General features: G+C 43.0%; 1 protein-coding gene across 3 annotated transcripts; it reads right to left on the bottom strand.

Annotated features, from left to right (window-relative positions):
- Positions 1-1567: 1567 nt before the first annotated feature.
- On the bottom strand, positions 1568-12237 carry MPZL2 (myelin protein zero like 2). Of its 3 annotated transcripts, none has more exons than XR_005835072.1 (6): positions 11773-12237; positions 10601-10767; positions 10115-10325; positions 7177-7432; positions 4493-4568; positions 1568-2471 (listed from the first exon to the last, which is right to left on the bottom strand). XR_005835072.1 is itself a non-coding variant. In XM_008690018.2 (6 exons), the coding sequence occupies exons 1-5, from the start codon at positions 11828-11830 to the stop codon at positions 4505-4507; spliced, it is 648 nt and encodes a 215-aa protein (XP_008688240.1). In that variant the 5' UTR covers positions 11831-12233; the 3' UTR covers positions 1568-2471; positions 4493-4504. The 3 variants fall into 3 exon arrangements, 2 of the variants coding, with proteins under 2 accessions (XP_008688240.1, XP_008688239.1); XM_008690018.2 differs by having other exon boundaries at positions 7285-7432; positions 11773-12233; XM_008690017.2 differs by having other exon boundaries at positions 1568-2546; positions 7285-7432; positions 11773-12232.
- Positions 12238-22224: the final 9987 nt, after the last annotated feature.

Here is a 22224-nt window from a genome sequence, read left to right as displayed (position 1 = left end):
AAGTGTCTTTGGTTCGTGTTTCGTGCGTAGCTATCACAGCATCCAGCTCAATACCTACGTAAATTGGGTATTTATTAAACTGCTGTTCACAGTGGCAATGATGAAATGACTACAACATATCATAGAGGAAAAAAGGAACTCTTTTGGTGGTAGAAGTGAGCAAGTAATGTTTTCACAGTGCTGGAAGTGAAATGAAGTAATGGTGTCCCATTCTTCTAAAAAAGAGAAGGGATGGTATCCTGCTCCAATCATTAGTCAACCTGTCCTCTTGGAATCTGTGTGTATTTAATGAAAACAAGAGGGGAACGAAAGTATGCTTCAGCTTTTGGGAAAGTTTAATAAGCTTTCATTTTTCAATTCCCATTCCGTTACCAGACTTGAAAGCTAGTGATTTTCTCTATTGAGAAGGTAATGTAAGAGTACCAAATAAAAAAGATGATACCCTTCCTTCAGAAGAGCTCCCAAACTAAGTAGTTTATCGTGCCCAATTCCCAGTCGTCCAAAGCAATGTGGAATTCTGTGGAAATGCACACATATTTACCCAGTGTAAACTAACTTTATCCATGATTGACTTCCAGGCTCCCTCTAAGGAAATTCCTCAGTAAAGATAAAATATATAACCATCTGTTTTTTGGTAGTTGCTGTGTAAAATGTTTAGATTTGTATATAAGCAAATTATATAACTGATAATTCTTTATTACTAAAGGTTATTTACATGCGTGTTTCAGGCACAATAAAAAATAAATTACAGTACAAGAGTTATCTTTTGGAAAAAGACACTAAACGACAGGGTCATATTAACCCCTGAATATTTAGCCAAGATACAAGCTACAAGTTTTACTGGAAAAGCCTTTCTGTGAGTTTTTAACCACTTCTTCATTACACTTATGGAACATCATCCAGGCCATCTGTTTGAAAAAAATATAATGTTATTTTCAAAGGTTGAATTATGGAGAAAAATAGAAAATGTGAGTTAAAGGTAACATAGACCTTAAATCTAACTTTTAGTTTCAAAACTGAGTATTAAAACTACTTTTTTAGTGTAAAAGACAAAATGAGAGAGGTATGGAATGAATTCAGAATCAAGGTTCATATGTAAATGTACCAATTATTTTAAAAATACTCAAAAAAATATCAAAGTTCAGCATCTTTAAATACAGGTAACCTATTTGAAAATTCCTGTTTGTTAAAAGAAAGAACATCTTTGGCCCGGTCAGTGAAAACTGAAAATATTAGACTGTAAAGATGGGAGAGAGGGGGCAACCAAACTTTCAGATGTTTTGTACATTTTGAATAAATGCTGCTATAGCTTAAGTTTGGAAAGACACTGGGAAACTAAACACTTTAAAAAGCACTCTTCTTTCCGTAGCCCACTTATAAAGTTTGCTTTCTGTACTACTATGAGGGAAAAAATGAATAAAGCTGGTTTCATGTTGTTAGTTTTGGGGTTTTTTTTGTTTTGTTTTGTTTTTTGCCCCATACCAAATCCTCCCTCCCACAAAGTAAGCAAGTAAATCAAAGCAAAAAGGAAATAAGATAAAGAAAAGGAAAAAAATAAATAATCTCATCCAGTTCTCAGAGCTTTATATAACACTGTACAAAATTATCATCATTTTGGGTTGATTTTTTTCACCAGCCCTAAATTTTTACAGTCGTAATGTACTGTTTCAGAATCCTTCCATGTAACTGCTTAATGATTCCAGTCTGCAAGGGAGCATAGATTTTGCTCTGTTGTTAGATAACTGAACAGTAGGAGAAACAGTATTCACTGCTCATGAAAACCTGCAGTTTTGGTTGTTTTTCACAACACAGAAAAAAAAGGTGACAAGTGATTTGTCCTGGGGTGGCATTTGTCAATCAATAGGCATTTATAAACTTTTCTAGCTACTCTGTGATAGATTTGTGCTATTATAAAACTTGGATCAACAAAACAAAAAACATCATTTAGGATACTGAAAGAAATTCAATAAAACAAGATGTGTCCCTTACTTAAGGACAGCCATAAAAAATCAAACTGTTCTTTAACAGTTTGAATTTAAGATTTCCTGTTAAATTTCCCGTTGAATTTAAGATTTCGAGCTGGGAGAATTAGCTCACTTTTAATTAAGAGTTCAAAGGAAAGAGTAAACACATTAACTTTAGTAGCAAGAGTGCTACTCTGAAGAAACTAGTATGTTAAAGGAAATGTCATGACAGACAAGTTGGCTTTCATCTCATTTGATACCACTGTATGTGTGGACAATTAATAATCCACAAGGAGTGTTTAAGAGCAAAAATGTAGCTTCTTAGTATAAAAGGCTAATAATGAGCATATGAAATATATTTGCACTTTGAAATTAAATAAATCCTTAGAAATAGGCTGTGTGGGAGTTTGTTGGCATCTGCTCAAGAGGGGCCTGTGCCAGCTCCAGGGAGATGTTCCTCATCTAGCTGGTTCTGGACTGCAGAGCTGGCTGGAAGGCAGGTCACAGCTGGAAAAGCCAAAGAAAAGCTTCCATTAACTTCAGCTTATCCTAAGGTTCTTGTTCTTGGGAATCTTCAGCTTCCTGAAATACAAAAGTTTAAATGGATAATGCATTTGGCAATAGTGCATAGAGGTACCTGGAATTATGAATTACATATATATTATTAGATATGTTCTCCACTGTGAAAGAAACTACTCTTAATGTACTTGTTCTCCTCCTAATTCAACTTTTAAAAGATGTTTCCTGATCCTTATTACATAGTTCTCAGCGTCAGTGTCCTTAATTCATAGCCTCTGCCTTGCACGGACACTTGATCCATAGCTCACTCACACACATGCATGCCTTCTCTCTCTCTCTCTTTCTCTCTCTCTCTCTTCGTCTCTCTCCCCTTTTATTACAAACAAGATCAAGCACACAGAAAAGTAGAAAGGACAGTGTATAGAATTCACCCATCACCTAATTTTAAAGCATTTTTTGCATTATTTGCCATATATCTATTTGGTTTATGTTATATATAAATACATATATAAATTTATATGTAATAAATGTATATTATATATAAATGTATATTTAAGATAGGGACATTTTCCTCTGTAACCACATTACCTTTATTATACCTAATAAAAATTAACAGTAATTCCCTAATATTATCCATATTCAAAATTTTCATGTTCAAGACTCCCAATTGCCTCCCCCCCAAATCTTCTTACAACTAGTTTGTTCAAACTAGTATCCATCCAGTGAGGACATCCCGTCACATTGCGCTTGATTGTGTTAGTTCCTTAAATTTCTTTTCATTTCCATCTTCATTCCATGACCCTGACTTGTTAGAGAATCTGCTTGGTTTTAAAAACCACGAGAGACTATGGTCTCTGGGAAACAAACTGAGGGCTTCAGAGGGGAAGGGGGCGGGGGATTGGGATAGGCCGGTGATGGGTATTAAGGAGGGCACATATTCCATGGAGCACTGGGTGTTATACACAAACAATGAATCATGGAACACTACATCAAAAACTAAGGATGTACTGTATGGTGACTAACGTAACATAATAAAAAATTATAAAAATAAAAAGACAATAGCCCTTGGGGCGCCTGGGTGGCTCAGTCGTTAAGCCTCTGCCTTCGGCTCAGATCATGATCCCAGGGTCCTGGATTGAGCCCGCATCGGGCTCCCTGCTCAGCAGGAAGCCTGCTTCTTCCTCTCCCACTCCCCCTGCTGATGTTCCCTCTCTCACTGCCTCTGTCAAATAAATAAAATAAAAAATCTTAAAAAAAAAAAAAAGACAATAGCCCTTGGTAGAATCTCTCTCTGATACCAAATTCTTCTGGGTTTACAATAGAATAATTTCTCTCCATATTCTGTTTTTTAAATCCTTGAGGTCTCTCCCTGAAGCTTTAGGCCACAAAAATGTGACTCTTTTTGCAAATAATAATAGTGGACCTACTTCAGAGAATAGAAAAAATTCTGATCATATGAAAAATAAATCCTCCTACCCTTTAAGCACAATAAACCTGAAAACTGGAAAAATAAAACTAGATACTACTAAAATTGGATTCATAGTTCCAATAACTAGATGAAAGGAGTTGAAATTAATTCCAAGTAGTATAAAAGTTCTGTCAAAATGTCAGACATATCTATTGAGTCATTCTCTTGATACCATGATTGGTTTACAACAAAATAAAACAAGCAGATATTACTTCTTTCATTTAAAAAATAAAGATTTACTTACATGTTGAAAGTTAATTTATTATTCTTGGTTGTGGTAAATATAACCACAAAGCCTCTAATAATCTTAGAATTGTCCCATCTTCAATGGCAGTAGGGTCTGACTCCCTCATCCTTTGCACAAAACACACTGAAAGAGGAAGCTGTCCATAACACTAATAGAAGACTTTTATCTCCCTGACCCAGTTCCTCTAATTTCATATAGAAAACACCTAACAGTCCCAAGATCCAGGAGATCCACATTAGAGATGGGCCAGACAAGAAAGCTAAGGAAAGAAACCAACTCATTTATGAGCCTCACCATCTAAGAATGTTAGTCCGTGTCTTCTAAATAAACAGAGACCTTTTTTTCTTGGTTGAGCCTTTCGTCTTCTTTTCTGTAACAAAGAAGTAGAAACCAACATCAGGTGAAAATGACAAGAAGCAAGCGAGGCAAATCTTAGAAAGCAAGCTCCGGGCGATGTATTTTCTCCCATATTTTGGGAAGCATGACATGCATCTGGGAATAGATCCAAGCTTACAGAAAGCTACACCACCAGTGCCATCTTTCTAATAATATACATGCTTCCACATGACCCTGGGTATCTGAACTTCTACACGCTTCAGAATACTTTCAGATGGGAACACAATGTGGGAACCTGAAGGAGTTAAAGCAGACACCTTAGTTTACCATTAGTATCTGGCCTCTAATTCCATTCCTCATTCAGAAAAGAAAAAAGAAAAGGTTTTGTGTTGACCTAGAAGTCATCTTTATTGCTCTGTAGTCAATCCCTAATATCAGAGTTGGGTTCATTGGGCTTCTTAAAAATCAATTCTATTTACTTCAGTAAATATTTTTTGAGGAAAAGAAACACATGGTGCTGGGACGACTGAAAAACTACCATTGCAAAAGAACGAATCTGGACTCCGACTTCACTCCCTATACAAAACTTAACTCAAAATGAATCAAAGACCTACTGTAAGAGTTAAAAACTGTAAAGCTCTTAGAAGAAAACAAGCATAAATCTTCACGCCCTTGGGGTAGGCAATGGTTTCTTCGATATGACATCAACAGCAGAAGCAACAAAAGAAAAAAATGGATGATGAATTGGACTTCATCAAAATCAAAAAGTTCTGTACTTCAAAGGACATGAAGAAGAAAGCGAAAAGGCAACCCACAGAAGAGAACCCAACTTGTTAATGGGCAAAACATTTGAATAGATAGATCTCCAAATAAGATATGCAAATGGCCAAGATTATGGAAGGATGCTCAACATCATTAGTCATTAGGAAAATGCAAATCAAAACCTCAGTGAGATACCACCCCACACCCACTAGGTGGCTATAATCAGACGGTCAGACAACAAGTGTTGTCAAGGATACGGACAAATTGGAAGCTCATATGTTGCTGGTGGGAGTATACAATGGTATAGCTGTTTTGTAAAACAGTCTGGCAATTCCTCAAAAAGGTCAACATAGGGTAACCATATGTTCCAACAATTCCACTCCGAGATATATACTCAGGAAACTTGAAAACATATGCCTACACAAAAATTTATAAATAAATGTTCATAGCCACATTAGTCATATTGGCCAAAAAGTAGAGAAAATCTAAACGTCCATCAATTGAATGGATAAACAAAATGTGGTATGTACATGCAATGGAATATTATACAGCTATAAAAAGGCATGAAGTACTACGAGTACATGCTTTACATGTGAATGAATGAACTTGAAAATATTATACTAAGTCAAAGACACAAACATAAAAGGCCACACTGTATGATTATCGATTAATATGAAATGTCCAGAATAGGTGTAGGAATGCTGGCCACACTGACTCCATCTTTGACCTACCCTCTTATTGTAGTCTGCTTAATGACCTCTTCAGGGCTACATGTTCTAGAGTAATGCGTAAGATGTAATGTAAACGGCTAACTCCACACTCACATTCCAAAACTGGAATGTCCAGGGAGCCTGTTCTGGATTTCAACGGACCCATTAAGGTAATGGTGCAGATAACGTAGTTTTCTGCAGAGGCACAGATGGTGCCAGAAGGTCTGTTAAACGTTAGCGATCAATCACGTGTATGCGAACACTCCCCCACACATCCCGCTCCTTTAAAACCAGCAACCCAGACGTGCCTGGATGGCTCAGTCAGTTTAGTGTCTGCCTTTAGCTCTGGTCATGATCCCAGGGTCCTGGGATGGAGCCCAGCATCAGGCTCCCTGCTCAGCGGGGAGCCTGCTTCTCCCTTTCCCTCTGCCTACCACTCTGCCTACTTGTGCTGTCTGTCAAATAAATAAAATCTTTTAAATAAACAAACTAACTAACTAAACCAGCAAACTAAAACATGGGACTTCGGAGGAGACTAGCTGCACAGCTGTCCAGCTGCCAGTCCTCGTGATCCTTCCTACCAGTAAGTCACGCAACATAAAACTCTGTGTATTCTGTATGGAATCGCCTACTTCATTTTTGTTTCAAAGTGCCTTCTCAGTTTGGGGGGCACTTTACATTCTCCTCACCTTTGAGGTGAGGCAAATCCACAGAGAAAGATTAGTGGTTGTCAGGGGCAGGTGGGAGGGGACAATGGTGATGGCTAAAGGGTATGGAGTTTCTTTTGGGAGTGATGAAAATTCTAGAATTCATGATGATGGTAACACAACTTTGTGAACATTAAAAAGGTGAATGTTTATGGTGCATAAATTTAATCTCAAAAAATATACATATTTACTGACCACCTTCTATCCGCATGGCTGACTTTCCTAGGCACTGATTCATGGTGCCCCTGCTGACTGCCCGGGGGTCCTTACAAATGTACAGTTTACATTAAAAGTAAGGAATATCCTAGAAAAGCTTTATGTAAGCAGATTCTGATAATATCAAATCCTCCATAATAAAACCTATAATGAAATCTTCTATAAAATGAAGAAAGCTTTTGTAAAGTTACTAAATCACACCCTAATTTATCCATCCTGTCAATTTGAATTTTTCTACAGGACTTACTCAGAGGGAAGAACGTCTGTTGAACAATCATTGAGCCCAAGTGTAAAATATCAAGAGTCACGATAACAGAGCGTTAGAAGAAGACTTCCCAGAACCGCCTAGCCTTACGGTTTTATCTCCACCACTTTATGAGCTCTCTCAGCCCATCGCTTCTTCCGGAAATGCTGGACGAGGACCACCACGATTACTATTATGACCATCAGTGCACAGGCTGAGCCAATAGCCAGGGCCAGGAAGTGGATCTCAGAGAAGCGGACTGTAAGGAGAAAAAGCGGATCTCATGTTTCTAAAAAGAGAAGGGACATGATGAAATCTAAAGCGATAAGGATGTATTTTCATCATTAAATGGAATCTTCCTTTCTCGCACCGTATTAGCTTTGAGCTCTAGGAGCAGTTAGAAAACCACACAGACCCCTTTAGTGGTTCTCAAACTACAGTCCTGGGAGGAGCGGAAGTACCCGTAAGAACTCTGAAATGCAAATTATCAGGCGTCTCCTGAATTGCAGGTGGGGCCCAGCAATCTGTTTTAACAAGTCCTCCAGGTGATTCTGGTGCAGGCGGAAACTTCAAGAACCACTGAGCCAGTTGACCCACCTAGTGGGGTAAGGTTATTGCTGACCTCATCAAACCCAGCGCCCAAACTGTTCCTCCTCGATTCCCTCTCACCTCTGGCATTCAGTCAGTCATTTATTCCAATTTATTAAGGGCCTACTATGTTCAGACATTGCGATGGAAATACAAAGCCAAAAAAGTACCTTCAAGGAACTCCTACCCACCCGGAAGATAGGCAAGTAAATCAGTAACGACAGTGATGCAAGAGGGAACCCAGAGGGAAAGGCCCGTAGACCGGGCAGAATCTGTGAAGCCGGGGTCTCCTGTCTTTTAGTCTGATTTCTGATTTGAACTTCAGTAAACCCAGGGCGTCTGGGTGGTTCATTCGGTTAAGCGTTTGCCTTCAGCTCAGGTCATGATCTCGGGGTCCTGGGATGCAGCCCCGAGTCCCTGCTTAGCAGGGAGCCTGCTTCTCCCTCTCCTTCTGTGCTCTCTCTCAAACAAATAAATAAAATCTTTTTTAAAAAATTAAATAAATAAACTTCAGTAAACCCTCGGAACCAGAAAAGGCATTAGAAAATGTCTAGCCCAGGGGTTTCCAGCCTGGAGTCTGTGAAGGAGGACAGGGAGAGAGGGGGGCCACAAGCCCACAAACTCCATATCATATTGTGTGTTATGTGTACATTTTTGTGGGAAGCGGAGCTGTGGCTTTCACTAGATTGTCAGAGTAGCAATCACAGTACATTTAAGAACCATGTGTTCTTGTCTAACCTGTTCATGCAGGTTAGCTGCGGACAAATTCAGAAACTGAGGTCCCAGGACATTCCATTACTTCTTTCAGTACTCAAATGACTTCTCCAAGGTCACACAGCCCTATTGATGGGGTCCCGAAGGATGATATTAGGAATGAAAGGAGGAAATCCTACCCCTTTACAGGCTTATACATTTTGGGTAGTAATATTACATGTTGGTTAAGAGCAAGCACCAGAGAGTCAGGTTAAAATACCAGCTGCACCATTTACTAGCTGTGTGATTTGGAGTATTAACTTATTTGAGCCTCAGTTTCTTCAAGGTATTAAATAGGGGTAACAATATCCATTTCTTGAGTTCTTATTTAAAAAAATCTATTCCTGGGGTACCTGCGTGGCTCAGTCAGAAGAGACACTACTCTTGATCTCGAGCTTGTGAGTTCGAGCCCCACATCGGGTGTAGAGATCACTAAAATAAATAAACTAAAAAAAAAATTCATGTAAATTATCCCATGCTGTGTCTGCACATCATAAATACTCAGTATGTGGTAGCTGTTACAATTTTCAATGCAAACACATTTTTTTTTTCAGTGCAAGTCGGAGTTTGGGGAATTTTTTTTTTTTAAGATTTTATTTATTTGACAGAGATAGAGACAGCCAGCGAGAGAGGGAACACAAGCAGGGGGAGTGGGAGAGGAAGAAACAGGCTCATAGCGGAGGAGCCTGATGTGGGGCTCGATCCCAGAACGCCGGGATCACGCCCTGAGCCGAAGGCAGATGCTTAACCGCTGTGCCACCCAGGCGCCCCGGAGTTTGGGGAATTTTTACATCTATTATCTCATTTTATCCTCACCATAATCCTCGCTATATTATTCTCACTGTAAGGAAACAAAAAAAAAAAAAGGATTTATTGACAGTTGGTAAATGATAACAGTGGCTCAAACCCAGATTTGCAACTCTGAAGTTTTATGGTATTTGCTTTTTGTCATCTGGACAGTTTCCAGGTTTCCCTTTACAGGATTGCGAGCAATACGGTACATTCGTTCAGAGTACAGCTTTGGAGTCAAAGATGCCTGGGTTTGAGGTCCAAATGATTCCATGTATCAGCTCCATGGATTTGGACGAGTGACTTAATTTCTGTGAGCCTCAGTTTCCTCCTCAGTAAAATGTGGAGCACTAAAAGTACAAAAACTGATGTGATATATAGAGATTAACACATGCGAAAGCCCCTGGCATGTGGCAGCACTTAATAAAGGAAAGCAGTCCTTACCCGTACCTGGCGCCCAGGACGGTGGTGGGAGTTGAATGAGCTAGCATGGGTCAAGTGCGGGACACTGCCTGACACAGAGTAGGCCCTCAATAAGTATCTGGTGAATAAATGAGTGAATGAACGGATCTATTGTTAGCCTTTTATCAGAGAATTGCTTCCTCTCCCTTTTACAAACTCAATGCCATTTCTGTAACAGACTCCTTGGTCCGTTTGCTTAACCTTCTGTTTCTTTCCACAGCCAGACAAAGCCTTTCCTTTTTACCCCGAGACTCTTCAGTCTTACCCTTTCAGCCATCACAAAAGATTATCCCTCTCTTTTCTACACGCTCTCACGCTTCCCCAAACCGTTTTCCCCTGCACGACCTACCAGTGTGCACGACGCTGAGCCGGATCTCTCCTATCAGCCCATCCACGTCAGGTGGGTTCTTCACCTGGCAGGTATATGTCCCATTGTCATCGAACTGCAGCTTCCACAGGATGATGGAGACGTCGTACCGCTCAGGGTTCCCGTCCCAGACCACCCGATCCTTGAAACGCCCACTCATGGGTTTGAAGGGATCCACATGGTAGTAGAATACCTGGAAGGGAGAAGTGGCCAAAGGTCTTCTTCAGTATGGAGGCAAGGAGGCCGAGATGGAGGGAGCCAGCCTCACTGCCCCACCTGCAGCTCTCCCCCAAGAACCTCTTGCTTTCAGTTGACAGACCCCTCAGTTCTGTTGGTCTCTGTCCCAAGGATTGTTTCTCAGCTGTGCCCTGCGCTTGTTGCTAAGAAAAGCACAGAAGGGCAAGGAGAAACGGACTGGCTTATTTTCCCAACCAAGGGTCGCCTGGCCAATGACAATAATCTACTTACAAACTGTTCAGGCCCCCCATCCCGAGGCCGGAAGTTCCAGGTCACTGTCAGAGCATCACCCACAGGGGCAAAGCTGGAGAAAGTGCATTTTAACCGAACATCTGTCCCGTTGACAGCCTCCAGCACTTGGGACGTGTAAATTTCCACCGCGGCTATCGGCCAAAGGGCTGCGCAAAGACAAGGAAAAGGGAAGATATGTAATTAAGAGAATTTCTGCGGACACTGCCAAAATAAAGGTCTGAGTGAGGCACGAAACTGAACTGAGATGCCCCAGCTCTCAAACGTACTTCATCCTGAGCCTGCATACTCAGGCTTGTATGCACCTGGGACCCTCCCATGCCACAGAACCACCAAAAATACCACACAGCGAGCCTCCTTAGTGCTCTCACTTTCTCCACGGCACCAGAACCCAGCCTCATGGTACCCGCTGCCAGCTGTTCTATCAAACACAGACGTCGGCAAATAAAATTGAAAGCAGAAACAAACAAAGCAAATCAAAACTAATCATAACATGAATTAGAGATGTATTCAGATTAAGCATTACGTATTGTGGTATCACAGTCCCCTGGAAGTTTTCCAGAAAGCGCCCTTGTTAGCTTATGATTTCATGCTGTTTCTAGTCTTCTGCAGAAACTGAATTCATCAACCCCAGCCAGGTTCTGCTTGCATGCCTGGAACCTCTCTACCACGTGGCCTTTTTTCTACCGTGATATTTACATTGAGACCTTGCACGTTGGGGCAGTTTCCAAATTACACGGGGGTGGGGGAGGCGGGGTCCTCTCTCCTTCAATTCTCAGCTTTTCCAGGGCTGCTGCGAGTCCCAGACAAGACCCACACACAGAAATCCTAGCGCCAAGTCCTGCCTGCAGTGGGAGGCTGAGAGTAGCCACACGGAAAAAAAAGAAGAAAAAAAAAAAGTTTGTAACCTGAGAGTAGAAAGCTCTCTCTGTGCCCAAATCACTAGCGGCCGAAACACACCTAAACCTGTTTGTCCGAAATCAGTTCTCCAAAAACAACCCACTAACTTCAGTTTCAGTAAAGTCAAAACCAGACGGACTGCCACTGTGGCCCAGGCTCCCTCACAAAACTCCTGTGACTTCGGAGACACTCGGCTAACTCTGTAGGGTAGGCAGAGAAGGAGGAAAGGCTGAAAGAAGCCCGCCAGCCCTTACCTGTGAGCTGTACGCCAAGGAGAAGCAGCCCAGCACGCGAAGGGCTCTTGCCATACATGAGGGAACCCAGCCCTGGCCCCGGAGACCAGACCGGGCAGACCGAGGGCTCCAGCACCCTGCCAAGGCCACTCCAGTAAGAACGCAACGCGTTTTCCCCGAGAGAAGAGCTAGCCCCTCACCTATTGGGAAACTGAGCACCAGGGTCTGTGACTCACCCGGGCTCGGGCTCGCCGGTGCACTTTGCTGGAATGGAAAGGTGGGGCCTCTGCTCCCTGCGGCCCTCCTCCCTCTCCTCCCTCCCGCTCTCTGTGCTACAAGGAGTCCGCACTTCGTTCCAAACTCTGCAGTCTGCTCTCTACTTTCCGGTTCATCTGACAGGGCTCTGGCCTCTGGATGGCCTCAGAAACAGCCAGAGGAGGTGGTGCCAGCCTGAAACGTCCCAGGCTGCTTTGGGTTTGGCCCACACGCACACTGTTTTTTTCTAAGCAGGCTTCCCGCTTGCCTGGGAAGTGAATGTTGAAATCACTTTCCAGAGATCACACTTCCCAGAGCACCTCCCCGGGGCCACAGGAGCCCAGACTCCAAAACAATCCGAATGCCTTAAGACCCTCTCCGGACAAAAAGTCCTACAGCTTATACCCTCAGTTTTTAGTCAAACGTTACCACAAGGATCTCAGCGCCTTTTCTAGCTTGTAGCTATCTCCTGACACCCACCTAAAATAAACTGACCCAAACAAATCTCAATGTTTAATGACCCCTTCACTTTGAAGAACTTCAAGATAAAGCAGGACATCATCCCTGCTCATTTGGTGGACTATAATAACTTTTCTGTGCCTCAGATTTCATCTGCCATTTTTAGGGCAGCCATCTGTCTGAAAAATCTGAAGAGCTGAGGAATTTAAATGAGAAAAGGTGCCTCCTTGTCTGGAAAGAGGGTGGCTAATTGTGACTGAATAACAAAGCAGCACCAAGAAACAGCAGCCCAAGACAAACGGGAGATTACACCTGAAGCTAAGAAGTAGGCTTGAGCAGGAGTCTAACTCTGAACAGAACCGAAAAGCCCTAATCCCCGGATTAGCAACCCAGAAACTCTAGTGACTCCTGACATCTCATCAAACCCTGGAGGGGAGAAGTGGCTAGAAAAGGGAGGAAGGGGCAGGCTGACTGGAAAGGATAAAACTTCATACAGAGGGAAGAAAATTCCACCAAAGGAGAGGCAGATTACAAAAGTGGAAAAGAAAAGCCAAAAAGAAAAGAAAAGCAGCAGGAGAAAGATGTCATGATCATGGGGGAAGGAAGGTAGAAAAGAAAGAAAAAAGGAAAGAAGGAGAGAGGAAGAGAGGAGGGTAAGAAAGAAAGAAGGAAGGAAAGAAAGAGAGAGAAAAAGAAAAACAGTAAACAACAAAAAACAGTTGTTAGAACAGAGAAACCCAGAGGCTACCCCAAATGAAGACCAGGGGTGTCCTAACACAAATGTTTCATTACGATGAGTGTTCCTGAAAACAGAGTGGCTCCTTTGTCAGCGTCTAGGTCAGAGATCAACCTAAAATCAGAATGCCGGGGAAAATCTTCAAAATGGTGATGGGATAAAATAGAGGCTCTCTGGTATGTAAGAATGCCGGGGAAAATCTTCAAAATGGTGATGGGATAAAATGTGGGTCTGCAGAGTTCAGCTCCAGGAGCCTGAAAGAAAAGGAGTGAAGAAGGAAACTTGATCCTCTTTGTTGGCTTTCAACTTGCAGAGAAATGCAGCTCTACAGGAAGGGGACGTAGAGCCCGAGGTTTTGAAGTCTAGAGCAAATTGCAAAATTTGGTGAGAGGTAGAGTTACCAAAGAGCTCAAGGACACAGAGAAAAGCAGCAGGAGAGGAATCAGGGCAGGCGGCCCGAACAAACTGCCTGTTGTCGGCCGCAGAAGAATCTCTTCCCCAGGTAGCCAGATGCCCTGTGAGCTGGCCGCTGGCCCTGCTCCGAGGGTCAGCAGCTGCCGAGAGCCCACTCTTCTGCAGAGTTCAAGTTCCTGGCTCTGTGCCCAGCAACGCCCAATTCCTTCTTCCAGTTAACAGGAGCGGCTCCAGAGTCACCCAGCTCCCCTCCCTGGGAGGGGAGGGAGGAGACCAAGGGCTGGACTCCTTAAGCTGAGAAAACACTGAGTGAAAAGGACATTTGCCCCTGAGTCCGCAGGGGGCCCGTCAGTCTGACTATGAGCAAAACTGGAGGCTTCTAGGTAAGGTCTAAAGTTAGTGCCAAGGCAAATGGGAGAAAAGGAAGAAGAGAGAAGTTTTCAGAACCATCACTTTTTTTTCTAAGCTTCTCCAGAGAAAAATCCTGATTATCATTAAAATGGATGGCGTACCAATAGTTTTGTTTTTTTGTTTGTTTGTTTTTTTGGTTTTTTTTAATGATTTTTTATTATATTATGTTAGTCACCATACAGTACATCCCCGGTTTCCGATGTAAGGCTCGATGATTCATTAGTTGTGTATAACACCCAGTGCACCATGCAATACGTGCCCTCCTTACTACCCATCACCGGTCTATCCCATTCCCCCACCCCCCTCCCCTCTGAGGTCCTCAGTTGATAGTTTTGAAAGCACCTCATCTATCCCAACTGCCTACACATTTCCCAAAAATACTTCTACTGGGGTATACTTAGAAACCCACTGGAGAGGAGAAAACTCACTGAGGGCTCAAAAGACAGAAAAACTAGTCTGTATCGATATTTGTAAAAACTGTCATGTTAACATCCAAAGCAAAAATGTGGGGTTTTTCGCAAGATGAAATCAGCCTTGTACAAAGCAAGGGAAACAAATGATTTATCTCTGGGGGTGGTTCAAATAAAGCGTTTGTTTACTCAAAACTCTCTGTCCATATGTTTTCTAATTAGGAAAGATTCTATTTAATTTTTGTTCTATGCTAGGCAAGACATATAAAGTAGAATAAGACATTTCTGCCCCGGGGACAAAAATCGGAGTCCAAAGAAGATTGGGAGGTACAGTGTGTATGTTAACAAGTAATTACCATATTTGTGACTTGAGAGAAAGAGAGAGAGTCAGGAGGGAGGGGCAGAGAGAATCCCAAGCAGGCTCCACGCCCAGCACAGAGCCCAATGTGGGGCTCAATCTCATGACCCTGAGATCATGACCTGAGCTGAAATCAAGAGTCAGACATTAACTGACTAAGCCACCCAGGCGCCCATGAAATGGGTCCTTAAAGGATAAATGGGAATTGAGAGAGGAAAAACAGAGGCACTGTTGTTGAAACAAGTAGGAGGGGGTGGGCAGGAAATGTGGTCTCCATAGGACCTGCAAATGATTTTCATCCCAGGGCTTAGGGAGGAGTGGCAGGTCAGGAAGCTGGAGAAAGAGGCTGGGCCCAGATGTCCAGGGTCCTCACTCTCCATCCTAAGGAGTATGGACTTGATCCTGACAAATACACCATTTGGAAGTAGCTAAGACACAACCCGAAAAGAGTGGAGTTACTTTGGTATTTATCAGACAATTAAAAATAATGAGGAAAAGCCTTGGGACCTCGACCACCACATACTCTATTGACTTTCTCATACTCCCCCTGGCCTGGAGCCAGAATGAAAAGTCCAAACTTAATACCCATTTTCAGAAGACTCAGGGACTCCCAACCACCCCTACCAACCCCAGTGCCATCCTTTCTTCCTTTCCTTTCCTTTTTTTTTTTAACTTCTGGTGAGCTTCTCAAAGATGAGAGAGGGGGGCTAGGATGTCAGAGTCCTAGATGAGAGGTAGGCTCTCAGCCCAAAAGACGTGATGTGTTCCCCTTGGTCCTCCTCCTTGCCTTGCATTCCCTAGAGATATTCCAAAGCCAAGTCTGGATCTGAGACTGAGCTCTAATAGCTTAGAAAAACCATGTGAGGGAACGCCTTCCTATCTCCCCGCCTCACCGCAGCTTGGATACCTCCCCAGTAAAGCCCTGGGCTCCTTTCTTAATTATAGAGGATGGGCAACATGCTCTTATTAACCGGCCCACAGAAGCGACTCTGAAGTTTAACCCTTCCCTTACTCTAAAGAGCAGCTAGATGGATTTGCACAGGGCTGGAGATGACTTTGAAGATAACCCAAGGACCTCCCTGTTCACCATAGGTACCACATCGAATAATGGGTGAGAATTTATATTTATATCATGTTTATTGATGAACATAGCATCTTCTGATTACCACGACCAAGTTTCATTCTTAGGAAATTAATTCATTTCCCGAGAAAAGGCCCAGCCACTTATTTGTTCATTATTACATACTGGGAAGCAGGAGCTGGAATCCCACCTGCTTAGATCCAAACGCACCCTTGGCCACTGACCAGCTGTGAGGCCTGGGGCAAAGATTTCGTTCTCTGTGCCTCGATTATGTCATAAGTAAAATAAGAATAGTAATATCCGTCCCATAGGCTGGGTTTAAGAATCAGATGAAACACAGTGCTATGCTCGGTGCCCATCAAAAACACTCCATAAATTTGCTTGTTTGTGATTATACTTAGTTAAGATATTGAAAACTGCTCCCATGATCACTTTGGGAGGAGGTCTGGGAGTTTCTCATCAGGCCAAGTTTCATATAAAGCTAGCCAGCCTAGCAATTCCACCCCCAGGTATTTATCCAAGAGAAATGAAGTTATAAATCCACAAAAAGACTTGTATGAGAATATTTGTAGAAGTTTTATTCATAATAGTCCCAAACTGGAAATAGCACAGGGGTCCATCAACAGGAAAATGGGCCGTTCTGCAGAATACTCATATGATGGGATACTACCCAGCAGTAAAAAGAAGCAAACTTCTGATACATTCAACCACGTGGATACATCTCAAAAATACGATGTTGAACAAAAGTAGTCAGATACAGAGTCGTACATGCTCTTTGGTTCCATTTATAGGAAGCTCTAGGACAGGGAAAACTAATCTTTGGTGGAAAAAATCGTAACAGTGCTTGCCCTTGGGAAAGTGGGACAGGGGTTGACAGGTGGGGCATGAAGGAAATTTCTAGAGTGATATTAATGTTCTGCATCTTGATAGAGTTTTGGGTTACACAGACTTGTACATCTGAAAAAACTCTTTGAATGGTATACATGTAACATTTTGTGTGTTTCATCGTATGAAAATCTTATTTCAATATTTTTAAAAAGGAATTATAAACAAATATTGGACTCATTAATGCTGAAGTATGTAGTGAAATACGTCCTGATGTCTGCAATTTAATATTTTTAAGACATTATTTATTTTGAGAGAGCGAGCACAAGCGTGAGGAGGGGCAGAGGGAGAGGGACAAGCAGACTCCCCACCGAGCAGGGAGCCTGACGTGGGGTTTGATCCCAGGACTCCGAGATCATGACCGGAGCTGAAGTCAGACGCCCAACTGACTGAACCACCCAGGCGCCCCTGCAATTTAATTTTAAAATGCATCAGAAAAGTAAGATGCATTGAGAGATGGGTGGATAAAGCAATGGGTAAGGAATGAGCGGATGCGTGACAAAACACGTATAATTAAACGGTACTTGAAGAAGCTAGGTGGGGTATACAGGTGCTCGGTGTAAAATTCTTCCCACTTCTCTGCGTGTTTGGAAATTTTCATAATAAGATGTTGGCAAAATCTACTCCCTCTTTCACCAAGTCTCCTTAGCATTAAGTAAATGTTTATAAAGTGCTTGAGATTCATTATTTTACATTATGCTAGTTTAGACATCATTCCTTAGAATACTGGTAGTTTTTAACAAAGAAAAATCACCATTGATGGGGCGCCTGGGTGGCTCAGTTGGTTCAACAGCTGCCTTCTGCTCAGGTCATGATCCCAGCCATGGTCCTGGGATGGGGCCCCATGTGGGCTCCCTGCTCAGTGGGGAGTCTGCTTCTCCCTCTCCATCTGCCCCTCCCCATTGCTCCCCCCAGCCCCCCCATCGTGTTCTCTCACTCTCTCTAATAAATAAATAAAATCTTAAAAAAAGAATATTTCCATTTATCAAATGCCTCCCTGGGGCGTCTGGCTGGCTCAGTCAGTGGAGTGTGTGTCTCTTGATCTCGGGGTTGCAAGTTCAAGCCCCATGTTGGGTTTAGAGGTTACTTAAAAATAAAAACTTTTAGGGGGCCTGGGTGGCTCAGTCAGTTGAGCATCTGCCTTCGGCTCAGGTCATGATCCCAGGGTCCTGGGATCAAGTCCCCCATCTGGCTCCCTGTGGAGGGAGCCTGCTTCTCCCTTTGCCTCTGCCTCTCTGTCTCTCATGAATACATAAATAAAATCTTTTAAAAATAAAAACTTTTTTAGAAAAGTACCTACTATGTAACCAGCACTGTGGTAGGAACATTACATATATTATTTCTGATCTCTGAAACGGCAGGATAAGCAGATGTCTCCATTTTATAGAGGAGGAAATTGAGGCTCTGAGAGATTTGTTCATTCTAGTACCTACTGAGCCCTATTGTAGGTAAAGAGAAAAGGGTAAAAGAATGATTAACCAGAGGTGAGGTTGAAAACCTATTCAGAGGCCAGACCCTAACAGCTCTTGATAAGGGTTAAGGTGTTTGGACTTTATCTTGAAGACAATAGGAAGACTGGAAACTTTTCAGCAAAAAGTGACCTGATCCGATTCGTGTATTTAAAAGATCGCTCAGTGGGGTGCCTGGCTGGCTCAGTCGGTCAAGGGTTAAGCGGCTGCCTTCAGCTCAGGTTGTGATCTGGAATCGAGCCCCACATCAGGGTCCTTTCTCAGCGGGGAACCCGCTTCTCCCTCTGCCTGCCACACCCCCTGCTTGTGCTCTCGTCTCTGACAAATAAATAAATAAAATCTTTAAAAAATAAAAATATCACTCAAGGGGCACATGGGTGGCTCAGTTGATTAAGCATCAGACTTGCTTTCTTGAGCAGGGAGTCTGCCTAAGACTCTCCCTCTCCTCTGCCCCTCTTGCCCTGCTCCCCTTCTCTCTCTCTCTCTCTCTCTCTCTCTCTCTCTCAAATACATAAAATCTTTTTTAAAATTTAAAAAATTTTTAAAAAACAATGTTCTGGTTGTTCAGGAGTGTCGTGGTTTATACCTGCTATCCTGCTGTAATGATTAATAGCACCCCTTTTACACCCTGGTGTTATGGTTTGGAAGATAATTTATATGGTCAGCCTAGATAAGGGGAACCCCACGATAGGTGCAAATAGGCTAACTTTGAAGGTAAAAGGGTCAGGAACAAAAACTGAAGGAGTTTTCCTCTACGTGTGTGTGTGTGTGTGTGTGTGTGTGTGTGTGTAAAGTTCTCTCTCCTCCTGAGGGAGTTCTCCCCTAATGGCTTCTCCTTTATGTGTTTCGCAGGAAAGAAAGGTCACTGTCCCAGCGTGAGACAGGAGATAGGGGAGCAGACATCTGAAAGAGAAAGGATGAGGTCTGCCATAGGTGGTGACAGGAATGAGAGAGGAAATGTGCCCAAGTCTGAGACTCGGAGGTCAGGTAAACACCCCCAGTTACCCACCTACTGACAGGACCAGAATCCAGAACCAGCCCTGCCTAACTTCCAGACCATCACCAGAGCCAAACTACTCAGTCAGGTGCTCTTCTTAGGAATTCAAAGGTTAAAGAAAAGATACGATCTTAGTTAGCCCTCAAGGAGTGATCCAGCTTTTAACAAGTAGTCACAGTATGGGGTGCTTTGCAATGATAAAGTACAGGCCAGTTGCAAGTGACAGCACAAGAATGAGGACAGACTCCGCCTGGCAGCGCTAGGGAAGCCTGCTCTGAAAAGGCTAAACAATACCTGACATCCACTTGACAAAAGGCAGGGCCCTCTGGACCAACGTCCTCGCATTAGGACTGGAACAGCATAGAACTCTACATCAGAAACTGTTGGTGTACTATAAGTTAGCTAATTGAATTTAAACTAAAAAAAAAAAAGGACTGAAACAGCATGGCTGTGTAGGAACTTCAAGTAGGAGGCTGGAGTGTCGTAATAGTAAGAACCATCACTTGTCACATGGCTCACCTTTCGTATCTTTATATCTCGCAACAACCTTAGAAAGTACCTTATTAGTATTCTTATTTCTTTTCTTTTCTTTCTTCTTTTTTTTTTAAACTAGGATCCATGCCCAGTGTGAAGCCCAATGCAGGGCTTGAACTCACAACCCTGAGATCAAGTCCTGAGCTGAGATCAAGAGTCAGACGCTTGACTAACTGAGCCACCCAGGTGCCCCTAATTTCCCCATTTCACAGCTGAGGAAATGAGCCTGGAAGATTTAGTAACTCCACATAGCTGGGAGATAGTGTAGTTGGGTATTTTTTTTCCTTTCAAGAGTTATTCATTTATTTGAGAGAGAGAGAGAGAGCTCACACACCCAAGTGCGGGGAGGGGGAGAGGGAGAGGGAGAGAGAGAATCCTGAGCAGACTACCCACTGAGCCCAGAGCCCAGAGATCACGACCTGAGTCAAAACCAAGAGTCAGACACGTGACCAGCTAAGCCACCCAGGCACCCCAGGTGTAGCTGGGTTTTAATTCCAAACCCTGTGGTCCTTCTACAAAGCAAGCTTAGGATATAAAAGCAGAACAGCAGGAAAGGAGCTATGGAAGGTGAGAGTCTTTTGTCTCCATTGTATTACAAGGGTTCTCAGTTAAATTCTGAAAATGTAGGGGAAATCCTAAGAAGTCATGGAAATTTCATTTGATTTTTTTTAAGATTTTATTTTTAAAGCAATCCCTACACCCAACGTGGGGCTCGAACTTAACATCCCGGAGATCAAGAGTCACACGCTCCACCGACTGAGCCAGCCCGGCGCCCCAGTAATGGAAATTTTAAATACGAGTAAAAAGAGAAAGGCAGTAAGGACTCATCAGTAATGCTAAGGAGGCTTTACTTTTCCTAAAGGTAATAGACATTATTAACGGGTTTTACACCCACTTAAAGATTTAAGGATAGATAATCAAAGTGGTTGCATCAAGCACCCACTGAATTATAACAGTAAGAGGGTGGAGAATAATCTGTCGGTTAATTAAAAGACGGAGTCTCCACGCGAGCCACACCATGCCAGGCAGAGTGGGATAAAACTTCACCTTTTCCAACACCTCCAAATATTTTGCTCCATAAACATCACAGAGACCGCATGCTTTACCTTTGAAAACAGACCTAATCTTCTCGGAAGAAAGCTGAACTTGCAATTAGCCTGCTTACAGAATAAGCGAGTGAAGACTTCCCCAACAAGCTTTCGACAAGTCTTGACTTGAAATCCGAATCAGCAATTCTGTTCTCCCCTGGCCTCAGCCTCAGCACTGTTCTGCCCTGGGTCCTTCATAACCCCACCTCTCATTCTTCACTATTTTCAGCCATCGTCTCAGGAGGAAAAGGAAGTTGCTGACACACTGGGTTTAAGATGACGTCACAGGCCAGAGAAGCATGGCATGTGTAACTCAAGCAATAGGAAGGATGGTGTCTGTTCCAGGGAGAAAGGACACTGGAAGAGAGGAGGGTCAGGGGTCCAGCTCTTAGAACTGCAAGAAATCGTGGCCATATGTCACTGCTACGAACATGCCCTAAATGATCATTCAGACAAACACCACTCCTCCAGGTGTTAGTAGGTGTTGAATGAGAAGATTCTAGACTCAGGGGAAATGCCAGGCTAAACAAACAGATTTTGGGTTTGTTTGCTTTGTATATAGCTATAGTACTTCTCAGGGGTTTTAATACATTAACATAGAACACCAAAAAAAATTTTTTTACACGTTACCTATTCATCTTTCCAGAACTTTCTGTGCGTGGAAAAGATTGAGGACAGTGCTTCTCCAAGTGGTATCTGCAGACCACCTGGAAACTATAGGTCCTCAAGGAGAAAAATACAAAACCTGAGACTCTGTCTAAAGCTATTATAAGTAACTTGACATGGACACCACATCTGAGGCCATGATCAGACGACTTACCGTCCTATAGGGTAAAGAACAGTGTGGGTGTCACAAATGGCACGGCAGGAAGCATATGGTGCGAGCCTTGTACTAAGCACGTGTGGTAGAACCACATATTGGTCGTACTCCAGAGTTGGCTGCGCGCTGGTTTAGGAAACACTCCCGCACAGGGGTGAGCCTATGGGTTGCCAACTGGGGGAGCCAGATGGAAGAAGAGCCCACTAAGGAACTAGAAAAATTAAAAATAGGAGAATGTCACTGCAAACGATTACATGACGGTGATTCTGATGGTCAATGGCATCCAGCTAGCAAATCATCATGCAACCCCTCCCAACAATGCTACAAAGATGTGCAGTGAAAACGAAGCCCAGCAGACCGTGCTAATGCCACAATCTCCATAATGAACTAGAATGAGGAAATTCAATCTTGAAATCGCACATGCCTGAAGAAAGGGGGAAAACTGCTTGTAGCACTTCCCTCCGTCTAGCGTTGACCCAGACCTAGGCCTGGGCAGGTAACAAATGAGTGAAGCTGGCCATGAGACCATCAGAAGTGAGCGGGGACTGTGTCAAAC

This window comes from Ursus maritimus, unplaced genomic scaffold, assembly GCF_017311325.1.
Source record: "Ursus maritimus isolate PB19 unplaced genomic scaffold, ASM1731132v1 scaffold_16, whole genome shotgun sequence".
Taxonomy (NCBI): domain Eukaryota; kingdom Metazoa; phylum Chordata; class Mammalia; order Carnivora; family Ursidae; genus Ursus; species Ursus maritimus.
The sequence above is the reverse complement of the archived record's forward strand: the minus strand, read 5'-3'. Positions and strand labels throughout refer to the sequence as shown.

Bases quoted from the DNA above. Each gene is read 5' to 3' on its own strand.
- MPZL2 (XM_008690018.2), bottom strand. From the start codon at position 11,830: ATGTATGGCAAGAGCCCTTCGCGTGCTGGGCTGCTTCTCCTTGGCGTA. The intron at 10,768-11,772 runs GTAAGGGCTGGC...GTCTTTGCGCAG, and splicing joins CCTTGGCGTACAGCTCACAG to CCCTTTGGCCGATAGCCGCG. The intron at 4,569-7,284 runs GTAAGGCTAGGC...TCTTTGTTACAG, and splicing joins AAAGTGGTGGAGATAAAACC to AAAAGAAGACGAAAGGCTCA.